The sequence below is a fragment of the Macrotis lagotis genome, chromosome 3 (assembly GCF_037893015.1).
Source record: "Macrotis lagotis isolate mMagLag1 chromosome 3, bilby.v1.9.chrom.fasta, whole genome shotgun sequence".
NCBI lineage: Eukaryota > Metazoa > Chordata > Mammalia > Peramelemorphia > Peramelidae > Macrotis > Macrotis lagotis.
Window position 1 is genome coordinate 296,063,011 of NC_133660.1, and position 18,516 is coordinate 296,081,526.

At 35.3% G+C, this 18,516-nt stretch overlaps 1 protein-coding gene across 1 annotated transcript; it reads left to right on the forward strand.

The window, feature by feature from the left end:
- Positions 1-3,318: 3,318 nt before the first annotated feature.
- LOC141519537 (olfactory receptor 8U9-like) lies at positions 3,319-14,783 on the forward strand (the record flags this gene model as incomplete). The annotated part of the gene is made up of 3 exons (XM_074231756.1): positions 3,319-3,369; positions 3,955-4,846; positions 14,629-14,783. Coding segments are annotated over 3 exons (1,098 nt in total), but the record flags the coding sequence as incomplete, so codon positions are not given.
- Positions 14,784-18,516: the final 3,733 nt, after the last annotated feature.

The following is an 18,516-nucleotide window of genomic DNA, read 5'->3' on the forward strand; positions in this document are numbered from 1 at the left end:
AAACTAAAAATGAATGAATGCATCTTAAAGGTTGGACTTATTCAAGAAATTCATGATGCTAAAGAGTGATTATAGTTAAATTAATAATAACATATAGCACTATTATTAATTGAAAATGTTTCAAAAGCAACTTTTTCTTTTTTAATAAAAATCATTCTCTGCCATATTGCCCAATTTGTGAGAAGTAGGCTTAGAATTTCAGTCTCCACAACACCCCAGAGCAGCTCCTCAATTAAAATGCCATTTGTTTATTGCTCCCATGGTTGCATTTAATTTCTTTGTCAGCACCTGACTAAATTCTGAGTTTCAGAAATGAGTTGAAGGACCAGATTCCTTTGGGACATTTTCACCAATAAAACCTTGTACTCCGTGGATTTTTGTACTCTTGTACTCTGTGGATTTTTGAGGCTCTAGCTACTTGTTGCTGTTGGGTAAGAAAAAATATTTCAGTTGACTTGGGAGAACAAGTCAATTGTTTAACATCTTTAGTAGCTTAACATTTATATATTATATTAAATTAACAATAAATAGTGGTGGGAACCAAAATAAGAGAAACACAATAACAGAAATGGTATTATTCTTGGGGTTTAAAATAGCAAGGTCATAGCTTGTCATTAATATTTCATTAGAATATTCAAACAGAGAAGCATAAGTTAAAACAATTTGAGAAAAGTGTAGGGAATCATCCTTTCATCTTCTATTATTCAAGCATTGTAGTTTAATGGGATGTACATTGGATCTATATTCCTAAGACATAGGTGATGTCCAATCTCTATTAGACAAATCTCATCTATAGGACTTTAGGCAAGTTATTCAGTCATTCTGGATCTGTTTTCTTCATTTGTAAAATTCAAGGATTGATATACATGCCTTCTAAGATTATTTGTAAGTTGAAATCTATGATATCATAAACAGTACTATTAATATGGAGAATATAGTATAATACATGAACAATTGAATTTTCATTGAATTCAAAGGTCATATATTCTAAAAATAACCTGGACCAATTAAATTGATTAAATACGTACCTAAGGAAAGTTAGGAATTAGGGAACCAGCAAACCTATACACAAGGAATTGTGGTGCCCAAATAATGTTATTGAAATGTCAACAGAAGACTGGGTTCTGTTATTATTACTTTTATTATTGAAGAATAGAACATTTTGGTCTTGAAAGAATGGGGAAACAATTAAGCTATTAACTTGTTAAACTTTAAAATATTAGTTACTGAAAAAATATTCATAAAAGAGTGGAAGGATGTTAGTAAGTATTGATAAAACAAGAACTGAAAGGGGGAGATGATACTTGATGATCTCATTAATGTTTTGTCTTTAGGAAGATGTTTTGTCAGTTTTTTAATAAGTTGAGAAAACAGATATCTGAGGTGATATGAGATTCTACAAGGTTCTCCTGGAAAGCCTTATGCTGCTGGTAAGTGTTGCCTTAAGCAATAGGGGTATCTTCTTGGTCTAAGTTTGAGGAATAAAATAGATGACACTGGAGTCAATTATATAAATCCAGGTCAACTGCTTTAAGCTTAAGTGAATACTGGGAGTAGGGAAGAGGTGGTGACTATATTATGGGACATTCCTCAAAGAGCTACAGTATTTTTCTTAGGATCTTGGTGAGACTGGGATTTCTTTTGTATGAGAAAGGTAGTGTCATATGCATCTAATTATTTTTTATGATAAATGTTCAGAAATAAGAAGGGGGGTTTTCCTTAGGTTTTTATTGAATATTATTGAATTCTAGATGTGCAATTATAAGAAATAGCAGCTCTCATTTTTAGAAGAAATTTATAATGTCTTTTAAGCCATAAATAGAAGATGGCACAATTGCTAACCACAACTCTTCATTCCTTTTAAAGCAAATACCAAACTAAATGACTTGACTTTTCATAACCATCACACTATTGTTTCCTTGGACACATTTCACTATCAATGGTAACTCCTCCTCCAAAGAGCTACATAAATCAGAGTGCGAGAGATTCATTTTGTTTTTACCTCTAAAACATGTGGTTCTGGGAGTTTAGATCATGACTACAGAATATTGGCTATTCAGGAACCTAGGTTTTGTTCAGTTCAAAAATCAAAAGGTAGAGGTCATTGTGATGTCATTATCTATGTAACTTATTCTCCCTTTTCTTCTCATAATGTTATAAAAAGTCAACCCTGAATTTATCAGAGGAGAAATAAAAACTCAAGTCACAAGTATAAGCAGTAAATGCTGACAATGCTTGGAAAACTTCAGTAACCTCCGCTTCATCTTCCACCAGTAGGTGAACTTTTTTTACCCCTTGCTTGGACTAATCTGTAGCCTCCTAAGTCTCTACCCTTCTAATTAGATTCCAGTTCTCCTGAGTTTCTTACTTCCACCATTTTTCTGTTCTAGTTCATCTTTCAAACAATTGCAAAAATCATATGACTTTATTCTTCTGATCTATGATTTATAATGCTTCCCCAGTCCCTGAAATATAAAACTCACATGCTTCATATTGACATTTAAAATTTTATCAATTTGGTTTCAGTGAGCACACTCGTGTCACAGTACTAATTTAGCCATCTCAATCCTACCTTTATTCTCTCACCTTAGTTTCTTTAAAGGATCAACTGAATAGCTCCTTTAGTAATGATCCCATTAGTTATCTTCTACCTTTCCTCAAACTATATGAGTTTCAAAAGAATTAGTGTTGTTTTAAGTTATTAAGACTTAAAACTACTCTCAATTTAATGAGAGTAAGATTGAAAAGGAAAAGAGGATGAGATGGATAGAGTTTATCATGGAACCACTGACCCTGACCCTGGATTGACTTTGAAAGATAGTACAGGATAGACGACCATGTTCTAATGAGTCACAGAGTCAGACACAACTGAATAATAGCAACAAAAGAATTCTGGAACATCCTGTGTGTTATTTATTTATCTCTATAAATCAGATTAAGTCAGTAAAAGAACCTCAGGGGTACACTAGTGAAACTCTCTCTCTAAAGATGGGAAGACATCATCTCCCTTCTCTATTGCCAGTAAATCATTTTGCTTTGAGCTAATTATCTTCTCTCTCTTATTAGAATCAAGACAAACACATCACTAGGAGCTCATTTAATTTAGTGTTTAATCCATTTTCAAAGGAGACCACAACATCATGGAGGTGTTGCCATGGCAAGCACATGAATTGTATATGAGTGAAGGGCTGCTGTACCAAGTCACCAAACTCACTTTCTCCTCCAGAGTTATCTGGGTTCAGCAGTCAGATATGATTATACATAAATACATACACACACACACACACACACACACACACACACACAGACAAGCATACATACAGTCCAGTAAAACAGATCAGCAATTCCTCTGAAACATATTGCCTGAGAGTTGACAAGTCTGATAAAATGTGTCCAGAGTCCTAGATTCAGTCCATGAATGAAGCAGGGTTTGAATCCAGGTCTTTTGACTCAAAGACTAGGCAAACTCTCATTAAGTAGGTGACAGAAATGTTTATTGAATTTGAACTTGAATTTGAAAATGAGAATGAAAGTCAAAAACCAAGTCTGTCCTACCAAAAAAAGAGATGCAAATTCTTTCCTGTGAAGACAATATGGAATGGTGAAACAAGTATAAGAGACAAAATTTAAACCCAAATCTTAATATTTGTTAATAACATTATTTTTGGATGTCAGATTGTGTCTATTTTCTCAAATAGTAAAATAGGAGTCCTTCTATTGAAGTACAAACTGTGTCACAAGATTATTATCAATCCAGCACAAGGCAATCACACAAGGTGTTTTTTTTAATGATTACTGTGTATTGCCCATCATCATTCACTGTGACAATAATATCAGTGACAAAAATGTGATTTAGATGCAAGAAAAAGCCAGGAACTAACTGATCTCTCATTTTTGTTTTTCTATTGACCAAGTTCCCAGATGGAATAAATGGCTGAGATTAATTTTACCCAGGTGACTGAGTTCATTCTCTTGGGAATCACTGACAAGCCGGAGCTGAAGATGCCTCTCTTCATAGTGTTCTTTTTTATCTATTCGTGCACAGTGATGGGGAATCTGGGTCTCATTATTGTCATCAGATTTAACTCACGACTAAAAACCCCAATGTATTTCTTCCTAAGCCACCTAGCATTTGTTGATTTCTGTTATTCTTCATCTATTACTCCCAAAATGTTGGGAAATTTTTTGTATGAAGTAAATACAATCTCATTCAGTGCATGTGCTATACAACTAGTATGTTTCATTGGTTTCATGAATGCAGAATGCTTGCTGCTAGCTTCTATGGCCTATGATCGCTATGTGGCCATTTGCAACCCTTTGCTTTATATGGTTCTGATGTCTCCTAAAATCTGTATTCAGCTGGTAACTGTACCTTATAGTTACAGCTTTCTGGTTGCATTATTCCATGTTATTCTTACCTTCCGCCTCTCTTACTGTGGTTCTAACATTATCAACCATTTTTACTGTGATGACATGCCTCTCTTGAGGTTGTCCTGCTCTGACACTCACTCCAAACAAATATGGATTTTTATCTGTGCAGGAGTCATGCTTATTGCTTCCTTTTTGGTAGTTTTTGTCTCCTACACATATATTATCTCTGCAATTCTAAAGATGCAATCCGCTGAAGGCAGGCGCAAAGCTTTCTCTACTTGTGGCTCCCACATGGTGGCTGTCACCATTTTCTATGGGACCTTGATATTTATGTACTTACAGCCCAGTTCAAACCATTCCCTTGATACAGATAAAATGGCCTCAGTCTTCTATACAGTGATCATTCCCATGTTAAATCCCTTGATCTACAGTTTGAGAAACAAGGAAGTGAAGGATGCTCTGAAGAAAACTTTAAGCAATGGCAAACATGGGTTTAAGTAAATTTAGATGATGACTTAAGGAAATATGGAGTTTTTTCTTATTTTTCTCCTTGACAGGATCATTATTTTTTGAAATTGTGTTCATGAAAAAAAATGGTAAAAAATTGTGGAATATTCAAGGTAGAAGAGATTTGGAAACATCATCTCATCACCTATATCTCCTTAGTGCCCAGCATGGGCACATCCATTTGCAATATCCAACAAGGTTTTATTGAGTGTCTACTATTGGCCATGCTAGTCGCTGAGGATCCAAAGATACAAATCAAAGAATCCCTGCCTTCAAGTAACTTATATTAAATTGGGAATTTTCTGTCTCAGAAAAAATTCTTTGACCCTTCCACACAACAAAATATTCCACTTAGAAAACTTTTAATTATATAATAATCTACTTTTCTCTCAAATGTTTCAGGGAATGTGAGGTTTAGTTCCTTTTGGTACATTCTACATGGGAAGCATTATCAGACCATGGCTTTACTGAAATGAATGTTACTGATTTAAATCTCTGTCTCTCAATATGACCTTAGGGAAGGTGACAGAATTTCAAAATAATTACAATAAAAGAAGCCTATCCTTTCTTTTCTTTTAAAATCACATCAATAAATCTTTACTGATTAGGTTGACTGACTTTTGGGTCTAACATATCCAAAGTTCACCAAACATCTTGGAGAAGAAAATAAGGGTATGGAACCCAGCAGTCCAAGATTCCTTTCCTATAGTTGCTATATTAGGAAAAAAAAACTGCACATAGAGACATGTTTTCAACAGGTCTATCTTCCAGAGTATCAGATAATTCCATCAGGTCATTCCTGAGTCCTGTAGACAGAAGGTCTTATCATATATTGGGTGACAAAAAACTCATTCCTATTCCTTAAATGAGAAAGAGAAAAACCCAACTTTGTCTCACTTCAATTAAACAATATCCATCTGTCAAAAGTTATGTTCAAAACACTGTGTTATACCCTAGAAGTACAAAAACAAATATAAATTAATTGATGCCCTCTAAGGATTTACACTGCTGGGAAATGATGAGATAAAGCATGTGCAAAGATAAGCAAAAACAAGATAAATTGAGGAAGGAGATGTAACAAATTATTAGGTAATTAAGCAGGGCTTCACTATTTGCCAGGCTAGTTATTTAGGGTAAAAGAAAAATCAAAGAATCCCTGCCTTCAAGAAACTTATATTCTTATTTAGAATTCTCTCTTTCAGAAAAAACAAAACAAAAAACTGGTTCTAGTATCTGACTTGAACCTTCAAGAAATAATGGGATTCTAAGAGGATAAATGAGGAAGAGATATGTCTGTTTCAAAGACAGAAAACCAATACTAAAATATAAGTGAAATGTAGAAATATAGAAACAGTTAGTTTCCCCATATGTATGAAGAGTATAGAAGGAAATGGATACCATGGAAGTTATTAGTACTAGAGAACTCAGCTACATCCTTGAAGCAAAATGATAAAATGATGTCAAATCCCTCTTTGCCCTGATAGCCTTTCCAATACTAGAAGAGAACTAGTACATCCTCCTTAAATCTTATCTTCAGACACAACCAAGGGGAAAATGCTTTTAATTTCTGATCTGTTTTATTTATTTATTTGTTGATTTATTTAAATGTCAACCTAATTATTTATTTGTTCATTTATTTGTTTTGATTCTTTATTTAAAGGAGAGAAGAGGTTAGGAAATAGGGGTGATTCATTCTACTTCCTCTGAGACAGTGAATGATGAGTTTTGTCATTTGGGTTGGGGTTACTTGAACATTAAGGAAATCCTTATTAAATATTGTTATTATGTCCCGAGATCTAACAGGAATTGTTTTTTTAGTTTTATTTTGCAAGGCAAATGGGGTTAAGTGGCTTGCCCCAGGCCACACAGCTAGGAAATTATTAAGTGTCTGAGATCGGATTTGAACCCAGGTACTCCTGACCCCAGGGCCCATGCTTTATCCACTGCACCACCTAGCCACCACAGGAAATGGTTTTAAACTACCTTATAAGACTTTCTCTCCTTTTTTTACACACACATACTAGCATGAGACTGCATCCAAGACTTCATTACCTTGCAAATTTCTTGACTTTCACTCTCTTGATCCTTTAAATTCTGTTCAACCACCACATCTCTCATTCAACCCAAATCTTCTCTTTACTTTCAATATTATGATGCCTGGAATGGACCCATGAATATTCTGCAACTGGTGATTTCCTTTGACCCCTCTTCTTATTAATGTATGATGAAAAGAAATACACTGTGTTACAATCCCTTATCTCCCAATATTCTGAGATTACAAATTTGCTAATCTCCTTTCCTGAGAAACCTCCAACTTCTAGTTTACTTCTTCCTACTTTTGGTCTACTAAGCATCATGAAGAAAGTCATTGAACATTCTTGATTTCATTGTAAAGTTGTTTATTATATACTTCCTTTATTAATGTCAATGCTTAAAACATTTAATGTTTTCATTCATTCATTATCTTGGGTCAGAAGGACATCAGAAGCTTAGAACATACTGATTTTCTTCTGGTATGTTAAGAAAGTTGTCCCAGTGACTAAATCTTTGATTTCAACAAGGAGAAAAGTTCTGTCCATATTCCCTCTGAATACTGTCTCTGTGTGAGGGAGTCCAGAAACAGAATGATCATTCTGAAATATAATTTCAATGCGACATCCAAATATCCAACAATCCAATCCCATAACCATAGGTCTTGGTCCAGTGGACTTAGGAGCTCCTCAGTGAGGAACTTCATTCCTTTAGCAGGGAAGATAAGGCACCCCCAGTTCTTGGAACAGTTATTTAACTCAAGGAACCTCAATTTGGTGAATTTTTCCTTTAATATAATTGATATCCTTTGGTGGCCTTTATTTATTCATTCAATAATACTTATTTGTTTGTTTCTTTATAAATTTAAAAATATATTTAAAACTATCCAAGGTAGGATCATGAAAAAGAAAAGTTAAAGAAGACCTGAACTAGATTGTCTCTTTTGGTCTATCATGTTCCTTGGGCAAAGGAAGGGGAGAGAAGAGCCTACAGTGGCAATTCCTCCTTCCTTTTGAACAGGACCTCTAGTTCAACTGGTACCAACCTTGTTGGTTTAGCTTTCCCTACACATAATAAATGGCAAAATTCTTTCCTGCTTTCTAGTTAGTTTTCTCACATACTCTTTGAGAACTGCTTTGATACTCACTTTTCAGATACTCACTTTTTTTCAACACTCACTACAGCTTCTCAATTAACATCTAGCTTGTTTGGGGTTTCCCATAGGTATTAAACTAAATTTCTTTGTAAATTCCTGTTTGAACAATGAACTTCCAGAAATGTTGTAGATTATGGTCTTTTGAAGCAGTCATCAATAAAGCCTCTTAATTTGGTTCATTCTCTGCATTCTGGGGAGCACTATCTGCTCACCCTAAATAGTTAGAAATGCTCCACAAAACTCCAGAATTCAGAGCATTTGAAAAATGCAAACTATTCAATCAGGTAAGACTGTTTTAAGTTTTTTATTTCATTGAATAATTTGAATAGAAAATTTCAATTAATTAGGAAAAAACTGAAGCAAACATCCTTCCATTTATTTTGAGTCAAAAAGCATGTATCAAGAATGGCATCCTGGATACAAGTGCAGGGAATAGAAAGAAAGATAAAAAATAGCTCACATTCTAATGGGAGTAGTCAAGATGTAAAAAACTGGATACATAGAGTAGAGATGGGAATATTTAAATAAAGCTTCTTGCATGGTATATGAAATATTGGTTGATTAGTAAGTCCTTAGGCTAAACATATACAAAAATCTAATTAAATAGATTTGCTCAAATAGGATTACCAATTTAGAACTGGGGACTTGGGAAGTCATCACATTCAACCTCCTCATTATAAAGAAACAAAAGCTTACATCAAGAGAGGGTAAATGTTTTGCCCAAATTCACTCTGGAAATAAGCAAAAGGATCAGGATTTGAACACAGGTGCTCCAATTGCAACTCCAGGACTTTTTTCACTATACCACACTGAATTCCTCATGGATGATTAGCCCAATCAATCAAATACCAGGTTAACGAACCATTGATTTAAAAAAATAGCCCTCCCAATTCTTGGCAATTATAAATAGCTTATCTTACTGTAAGTTATATTGATGAGTGAGGATCTGATATCTGGGAAGCATTGGAAACAAATGTTACTATTCCATTTAGTATAAGGAGCTAGGGGGCCAGTGAATAGTGAGGAGTCTGAAGTAAGGATGACTGACTCATCTTTCCTTATCTATAAAAGTGAACTGGAGGAGGAAATGACAAAACATATTGACAAGCTACAGTAACAGATGCTGTCATTTATACATTAATGTTTATATCGGATATATACATAGCTATTAGTTGCTTAATTTTCATGACATAGTCTTACTGTAAAAAATAAGACTCCCAGGAGAAGGCACAGGTTGAAAAATATCTAAGAGTGATTTAATCAAATTTAAGTTTGGATAAATAAAGAGTAGCTTTTACTAGAATTAAGTTGAAGTTTGAATACTTGGAAGATGTGAGGATCTCTAACCTTTAATGAAAATCAAAATTATCTCCTTGATGCTTCTGTCTGGCATAGGTCACCAGGTAACATAGAAGAAAGCAATTCTTACATTGTTAGGAATATTCAGAGGACCCCTCTCATCTTTATATGTCATAGATCCTTCAAGATATTCCTTGATGCCACTGTGGTAGATAGAAAGGAGAACAGGCTAAACAATCTAAGTAGCTCAAAACTATATTTCTTAAGATTTAAAATGAAGAAGAAATGTTCCACAGAGCTAGTCCTACCACCCCAGATCCTCTTTACTCTTTTGTATACATCTTCCTATAACAAAATATCTCCACTAATAGAGTTCAAGCTCTTTGAGTATGACATTGTATTACTTGGTGTGATTTTTGATGACCGTAAGCCATCAATTTCAAATATTAAATAGTAACAGTGATAAAGGAACTGAAAGTTAAGAACTTTTTATATTGGGTCTGGAAATCATCAGTATAGTTGATGACTGAAACCATGGAACTTGAGATCAGCAAGAGATAAGGCCAGCAAAAGGAGTGCTCCCTGGCCTATACTTTAACCATTCTCCCATTATGAGTTCTTAAGTGCAACAATATTTTCACAAATGGAACTGCGGCATGACACGTCAGATGATACGGAAATCCAAGGAGGGTGATCACTTTGAAAAATACTATGGATTGGGCAGAGATTGAAAGAAAAATGTCAAGAGATCACTGGAAACTTTGGAGAAAGCCATTTAAGGTTGTGAAGTAGAATTCAGACAAAGATTGGAACAGCAGGTGAGTGTACAAATAGAGGAAATATATTTAACATTTTCGTCTGATTCCTCCTCCCCCCTCCCATCTAGGAGCTTGGTTGTAAAAGGGAAGGCAGAAAAAAGGAATAACTGGTTCAATTAAGGGTGATGATGATGATGATGGTGGTGGTGGTGGTTATGATATTGACAGAGAAGAACTTGGGATATTTGCAGTCAGCAAGGAATGAACTGTTACCAAAGAAGAGATTTCCCCCCCACCCCCAAGCCCATGCCTCCTCCAAACTTCTCAAACTAGAAAGGACACTCACAACCTTCTAGTCACAAAAATGTCTAACCTCAGAATGACCCCTGAATCTTAACTCTCTCACTGTACATTCTACCTGTTGTCAAATCTTGATGTTCTACTTCACACCAATACAAAAAATACTAAACAGGACTCTTTTGAGGTCCTGTAATAGCAATGAGTACACTTGGAATTCTTTAGTGAAGATCCATTGGAAGGCAAGTCTGGTGGAAGCTGTTAAGGTAATTTCAGTTCCAATAGTGTATATTAAAGTTGCTGTAGTGAGAAAACTCATCCGTGAATCTTGGGATCCATTTGGTAGTCTGCTGTGAGATGAGCCATAACCTGTCGTAGCCCCTGACTCTAGGCTCCCCTTCCGTGTTCTCAGCTAAGTGTCCCTTGGGGCCCAAAGCATTTATCTTGGGGAAAAAAAAATAGAATGTTCAAAGTTTTCCCAAGTCACCTGGATATCCCCACTAGGATTAATGAAATAGAATTCCATTCTATTTTGTTGGTTTTCCTTAACTGGGCCCATGGTGCAGATGAATGGCTGGGATCAATGTTATTGTGTTGCTAGAGGTAAAATTTTTTGTGCAAGAAGGATCAGAGAGAAAGCCTTTGTCAAAGATGTCTTCCTTAATCAAAACCAAAAGTTGGAGATTCAAAGATGATGGATCATATGTTTTCATAGTTCCGACCGTAAACAATATGGACAGGTGCTATAATCCCATATAATCCCATAATCCCATGACCTGCTGAACAGCTTCTGAGAAACCAAAGTGTTTTGGGTCCCAGGGGAATATGATTGCCAGTTGAGTAGAACAATTCAATTATTTTCCTGAAGATGAGACCATTGAAAAACAAGTTACCTATGTTATTGCAAAACTGACACCAAAATTACCATACTCATGCTAATTATGCCTAGTAGTGCTGAAATGCTATGGTACCTTGGGGTTGTGGGAGGGACCCACATCCTAAAGACCAAATATTCCCAAAGCATTCAAAACAGCACAGCTACTAGCTGAATACAGATTTTAGGAGACATCTGAGCCATATAAAGCAAAGGGTTGCAAATGACCACATAGCAATCATAGGCCATGGAAGATAGCAGCAAGCATTCTGCTGTCATGAGGGCAAGAAAGCGGCCTAGTTGGGCAGAATATGCATTGAGAGAAATAATATTTTTCTCAAAGTTCCCCAACATTTTGGGAGTTATGGAGGAAGAATAACAGAAATCAACAAAGGCAAGATGACTTTGGAAGAAATACATTGGAGTTTTTAGTCATGAGTCCATTCTGATGACTGTGATGAGACCCAGATTGCCAAACACTGTGAACACATAGATGGAAAAGAACACCACAAAAAAAGGATGTCTTCAGCTCCTGCTTGTCAGTGAACCCCAAGAGAATGAATTCAGTCACCTTAGTGAAATTAATTTCAGCCATTTATTCGATCTGCAAGCCTGGAGGAGGGAGAAGATAAAAGAAGTTATAGCCCAATGGTTTTCATAATCATTGCCACTATCATTATAGTTAACAAAAATTGTTTATATCAAGAAAATATTCTTTTAGTTTTTTAAAACTTTATCTTTTTTAATTAATAAAATGCAGTGATATAGGAAATGCAAAGATTATTATATTTATTTTACTATCAAGTAAAAAGAATCACAGAGTTTGTGACCTTGCCAAGATTGTACACCCTAAAAATTTCAGGATACATAATTTAAGATCTTGGCTTTGATCACTAGTCTTAGGGTTTTTCCAGTAAGTAATGTTGTATTACCCTCAATATATAATAAATTAATATTTGTTCCAGTTGACATTTACTTTTGTGTGGTTACTACTATACTACTATTGTCACTTTTTCCAGAATTTCTCTCTCTCTCTCTCTCTCTCTCTCTCTCTCTCTCTCAATTTTCTATATTTTCTCTTTTCCACTTTCTATTTCTATATTTCTCCTTTCCCACTCCTCTCTCTTCCCTTAAAGCTCAAACTCATAAATCAAAGCTTATTTTGCCACATATTATTGTATTTGTTTAAATGATAAATATATTATTTATCACGCTGCACTTTGTTTGGTTTCATTGTATCTATAAATTATTTTATGATGGCTATTAATAGAGATGAGATTTGGGTTGAATTTTAGTAACCCCCAATAATGGAAAAAAGAGATGATGGAAAAAAGAATAGTGTAGTTAATAAAATTATGTTTGTTTTTCTCACCAGTATGTTTGCTTATTGTTTCCTTTCTATCACAGCTCATGTCCTATCAGCTGTTCTCTTATGGATTCTGTCTAAAGTCTATCTCACATATAATTTCTTTTCTTTCAACTCACATTGCTATTACCCTATTTTATGTCCTTATCATCTCTGGGCTGCAGAAAAATCTTGTCATTGGAATTTTTTCTGCTAGCGTTCTCATTGTTCAATCCATCCCTCACATAACTGCCAAAATGTATTGCTAAACTGTAGACCAGAACTTGTCAATAGCATCCAGCTGGATATCGTCATTGCCTCCCTATTTCTACCAAGATAAAATATAAAATCCTCAGTTTAGCATTTAAAACCTTCACAATCAGGATCCTGACTCCAATTCCAATATAAATTCATATTACTCCCTATCACATTCTCTTTTTTCTTGTCAAAGTAGACTGTTTGCTTTTAGATATAAACAGGACGCACCTCCTACCAGCACATTTGTTATAAATGCACCACCACATCTGGAAAGTGCTTGCCCCCACTTTTACCTCTTGGATTCATTGCCTCTATTAAAGACTGTTTAAGTGCTAACTCCTACATAAGCTTTTCCCTAATCTCCTCAATCAATAGGCCTCTATTCCCCTCCCAAAATAACATTGTATATGCTTTCTACTCATTTGTTAATCACAAAAATGTATTAGTTGACTATTATATGTCAGACTCATTGTTAAATGCATGGCATAAAGGAAAAAAAGAAGTAATTTCCACCACTAATGAATTTATAATCTGGGGAACTATTTTTTTTTAGTGTGTTTGTATGTACAAAAGGCAGATAATATAATTTTTGGATCTAAGGGGAACACTGGCAGCTAGAGGAATAAGACTTTTGTGGGCTTTGATGAATTTACTGGAAACTAAGAAGTCTAAGAGAACGTTGAAAGGAGAGTGAATTCATGTATGGAGGGAAAGAATGAACAGTCTTGGAGAGAGGAGTTGAGTTATAACATGTGAAGAAGAAGGGTAATTTCTTTGCACAAAAAGAAATAGTATAGCAAAGCAGGAAGGAAGTAGTACAGGAAAGCCAAAGGGAATTTCATTTGACACTGGAGACACTAGGCAATAGAGTTTACTGAGAATGGGAGTGACATATTCAGATCCATGCTTTAGGGATATCACTTAGTTTTTGAGTAGGGCAATTGGAGAAGGGGAAGCATAAGTCTGAAACCAATTACAAGGCCAGTTCTAATAAACAGTGATGAATAATTGAACTAGGGTAGGATTTATATGTGTGAAATGAAGGGGACTGATGTGCTTCTGTTGTTCTCCATCAGGAGACCATGAAATCAAGTGAATGAAGGCATGACTTGCCATTTTTCTTTATGAGGGGAATGACGTGTAAAGCATTCTTCTCACCATCTTTTCCAGAACCACCATCATCTCCTGGCCTGATCTGATAAGTCAGCTGATGGCAGGCGTAAAGCTTTTTCCACCTGTGGCTCACACATGATGGCAGTCACCATTTTCTATGGGACCCTGATATTTATGTATTTACAGCCCAGCTCAAACCATTCCCTGGATACAGATAAAATGGCCTCAGTCTTTTATACAGTGATCATCCCCATGTTAAATCCCTTGATCTACACTTTGAGAAACAAAGAAGTGAAGGATGTTTTGAAGAGGGTCTTAAATGGCAATCATAGCCTTATCACAATAAAATTAATAAATTGTAAAGCAACTGTTACTTTCCTTGTTTTCTTCTTTCTTTGAACATTATTTTATTCCTTGACTAGAATTAAAAGCTAGAATAAAATTGTTGTAAATTTTAAAATCTTCTATTACAAAATCCCTTCCCCCCATTACTGTCTTAATAACAAACCAGGAAGATTTGGAAAAATCAAAATCCTGATAAAAGTAAACACAAAGTTCATAAGTTAGGAAAGCCCTTTACTTAGGCAAAATTCTCACACAAAGCGTGGGGGGGTAATAGGGGAGAATGTACTAAAGACATTTCACTGGAATCCTGATGGAGTTAGATGCTCTGGAACTTTCTATGGCTTATTTGTGGGAAATCCAGGGGTGGAGATGTCTATAACTGTCCAGCTTTTACATCACCACTTACCTAACTTGTCTTCATATATGTAGATTACAGACAAGCTCCTGGACTTAACAAAAATCTTACAAGAAGTAGGATGGAGATCAAAATTGTTTAGATTCTTATGAGTTCCTTGTTCAAATGAATGGATTCTCTACATTAAAAAAAAAGCATTTGATTTTTCCTTTGTGCTGTGATAATATTTCTAGGTCTTACTGGTACTTAGAGAGAGCTGATCAAGTTCTGGTTTGAGAATTTTCTTTCAGTCTTCAAAAGGACCCATTGGCAAGCCCCATCTTTTTATGAGCAGATTACAAGAACATCTGAGAGAAAATATTATTGAACCTGGGTTCCATGGTCCTCAACACTCCCTTCTGTCATTCCTCAAAGAGAGAAGAATTATTAGTATCAAGTGATAGCATTATTCCTACTGAAAATACACATACACACAAAGACACACAAACACGCAACTGTGGCTCTAAGATAGGATTTTATAAAAAGAATTGTCCTTAGTCTCAAGCTATACCTTCTTGTTGTTACTATTGTTGTCTTTCCCTTTACTTCCTTCCCCCGCCCCATAAGTCTAGACTAGAAAATGTTGACTATACTAAGTAAGGAAGTAGGGGCAAACAGTAAGAGAGGAGTGTGAAACACCACTCAAGTGTCTATTATGACATCTCTGAAATTCTTAAGAAACTTTATTTGCTTGCTTTTCCAGTCTATTTCGTCCCCCCCCCCCCAACCTCACGGTTTCAATGGAATGTTGATATTCCTGCCACATTACAACTTTCCTCATCACAATTTGGATATACTATGGGTCAACATACTGCCTTATGCTCAGTACCCAGAAGGTCTCATTGTAATATTCAAGAAATGTGAGGTCACCAAACTGTAATTATGTATTCAGAATATTTATGATTTTTGTTCCCATCCAATGTTGTTTGTAATAATAGATTACATTGAATAGGTCTTAAAAAATGCCCAGGTCCAAGTCACAAGCATGCTATTTCCATGAAAAAATATCTTAGCAAATGGAAAAAAAAGGAAGTAGAGAATATTTTCTTTTTTTGAGAAGTACTATCATATTTCTATATTAGCCTTGCCTTGTTTGACCTTTGAGAGCCATGAACTACAGAAGAGTCTTTTTAGAAACATAAGATAAAAAGAAGTTGCAAGGCTGTCCACGAAAATGGCAACCTGTTGCTTTAGAATTTGTGATGGAGTGACAAGAACACCGCCTATGGGGCCACATGATCTGGTTAAACTATTATCTAGGACACACAATTTTTGGTTGACTATGGTCAAGTCACTTAACAGCAATGGTCCTCAATTTCTTCATCTATAAGACCAGGACTTCTGATTAGATGTCATCAGAGGTCCCTTTTCAGCTCTAGAGCTGTAGTTCTATTGCCTTTAGATAAGTTTTAAAAATAAGTCCAAATCTATGTTTTCCTGTGTTCCATGTCACTGAATTTTATGTACTAACAAACAAGTTTCATTGATCCCCCTACAATGTCCTTATTACTCCTACTCAGAGAATTTACCTTTATGATTCTAAAAACAAAGGATTCTATCTTCCCATTCTATCACCACAAGTTCTATTTGTTTGGATGGCAAGATAAACAGAATGTTTTACCTACAACAATCTGGTGAGATAGATATCACAAATATTATTATATTATTATACATGAAAAAAATCAAAGGGCCAAGTGGGTCAATAATTTGCTTAGTTCCACTAACGATTATGAAACTCAGAAGTTGAACCTAAGTTAGCAGACTTCATCAGTGGTTTTTCTGCTACCCTAGTCTCCCAACTCAGTAGGTCTCAGAAGGGGAACTCTTTTGATAAGCTCTATTCTCTTGCCTGAGGGTGAATAATTATAATTGTTTCTTCAGAGAAATGATATAATTTAGTAATAAAGTCCCAAAGGAGTCAAGATATCTCAAACAAATGCAGTCAGGTTCTCTATAGCCTCACAACCACTGGTGTTTGCTTTGACTAGAACCCCTCAAGGTATGTTTAGCTCTTTGAGGTGTTGGAGGTAGAACTAATGTGTCATTTCTTTACTGTGTTCAAAGAAAAGAAAGAAGCAGAAGGAAGAATCAATTAGATAAAGTTCTTTAACATATTTTTAATTTTTAAATTTTATTTGTTTTAGATATTTTTTCAAGGCAATGGGGTTAAGTGGCTTGCCCAAGGCCACATGACTAGGTAATTATTAAGTGTCTAAGGCCGCATTTGAACCCAGGTACTCCTGACTCCAAGACCAGTGCTCTATTCACTTCGCCACCTAGCCACCCCAAAGATATATTTTATTTATTTTTTAGGTTTTTGCAAGGCAGTGGGGTTAAGTGGCTTGCCCAAGGCCACACAGCTAGGTCATTATTAAGTGTGTGAGGTCGAATTTGAACCCAGGTCCTCCTGACTCCAGGGCCAGGGCTCTATCCACTGTGCCACCAAGGCCACTAGAGTTCTTTAACATAAAAACATGTGACAAGATAATATTTTGTCATTGTTTTTCTGTCCTATAAAGTTTGAGAAAGATGGAGAACTGCAAATAAAATGTTTTAGTTTGTCAGAATCACTTTTTGAATTTTGATGACTGGTTATCTATCCATGATCTTTTTCTTTCCTTTTCTATTCTTTTGGTTACCTGCAGCACTACAGGTAGTACTCTGAATGCATTCAACATAAAAAGCAAGATGACAATTGCTATCCTTAGCCAATCCTATAATGCCTTTCTTCCTTTAGCTCTTCCCAAGTCTCTTTTCTTGGGGAATTTTTAATAATGTGGGAGGGTGTATATGTGAAGGAAAAAAAGGACAAATTTCATTTTTTTAATGTTTTATCACTCACAAAACACTTTTTCACTAATGATCTCATTTGATTTTTACAAAGAATCCTGTATGGAAGCAATGTAATCAATATCATTTTTTTTATTGTAAAAGTATGTGAAGTTTTAGAGAGATTCAGTCATTTTTTCAATGTCACAAAGAGAGCAAATGGCAGAGAGACTATTGGAAAAGGTTTTCTGATTCTAGCTCCAGAGAACTATTGCATCATTTCTCACTTCTAATTCTTAGATATTATACTTTCCCTTAATCATTTTCCAGTATTTGCATTCTTGAAGGGATGAATGATTTTAATTTAAAATTCTTACACTTTTGGCATGCATCACCATGTAGTTTAGTGGAAAGGTCTCTGGATTTGGATTCTGAAGATATAGTTTTGAAGCTAGGATTTGTTGCTAACTTCCTAATATAAACTTGTTCGATTCTTCTCCATGAAGTCTCAGTTTCCTCAGCTTAGAAATGAGGGTTTAGTTGATTCCCATGACCTTTCCAGTTCTCTTATTGTCATGGACATGTTTGAATTGTTTGGATATCGATTGAAATCTTACGGGATTCAAATTAATTTCTTCTTTAATAGGGTCTCTGAAGATTTTCTTCTTAAGAATTTCCATTTGGAGTAATTCCTCCTTGTACTGAAATATTACAAAAGTTCCAAGTACAATTGTTAGGCTTTGTCAACTATCCTTGGACCAAGAGGCATTTTTCTGACATTCCATCAATCACAACCAATGGGAAAAGTGATCTAGGGGAGCCTTACTCTGATGAGTCTTGGATACTACATTTAAACAGTCATTCTATGGCCACAGGCAATCATTCTGTGCTTAATGAATTCATTCTCTTGGGGCTCACAGACAGAACAGACTTGCAAGTCCTCTTATTTGGTATTTTTCTGGTAGTCTACATGATCAGTGTTATGGGAAACCTTGGTCT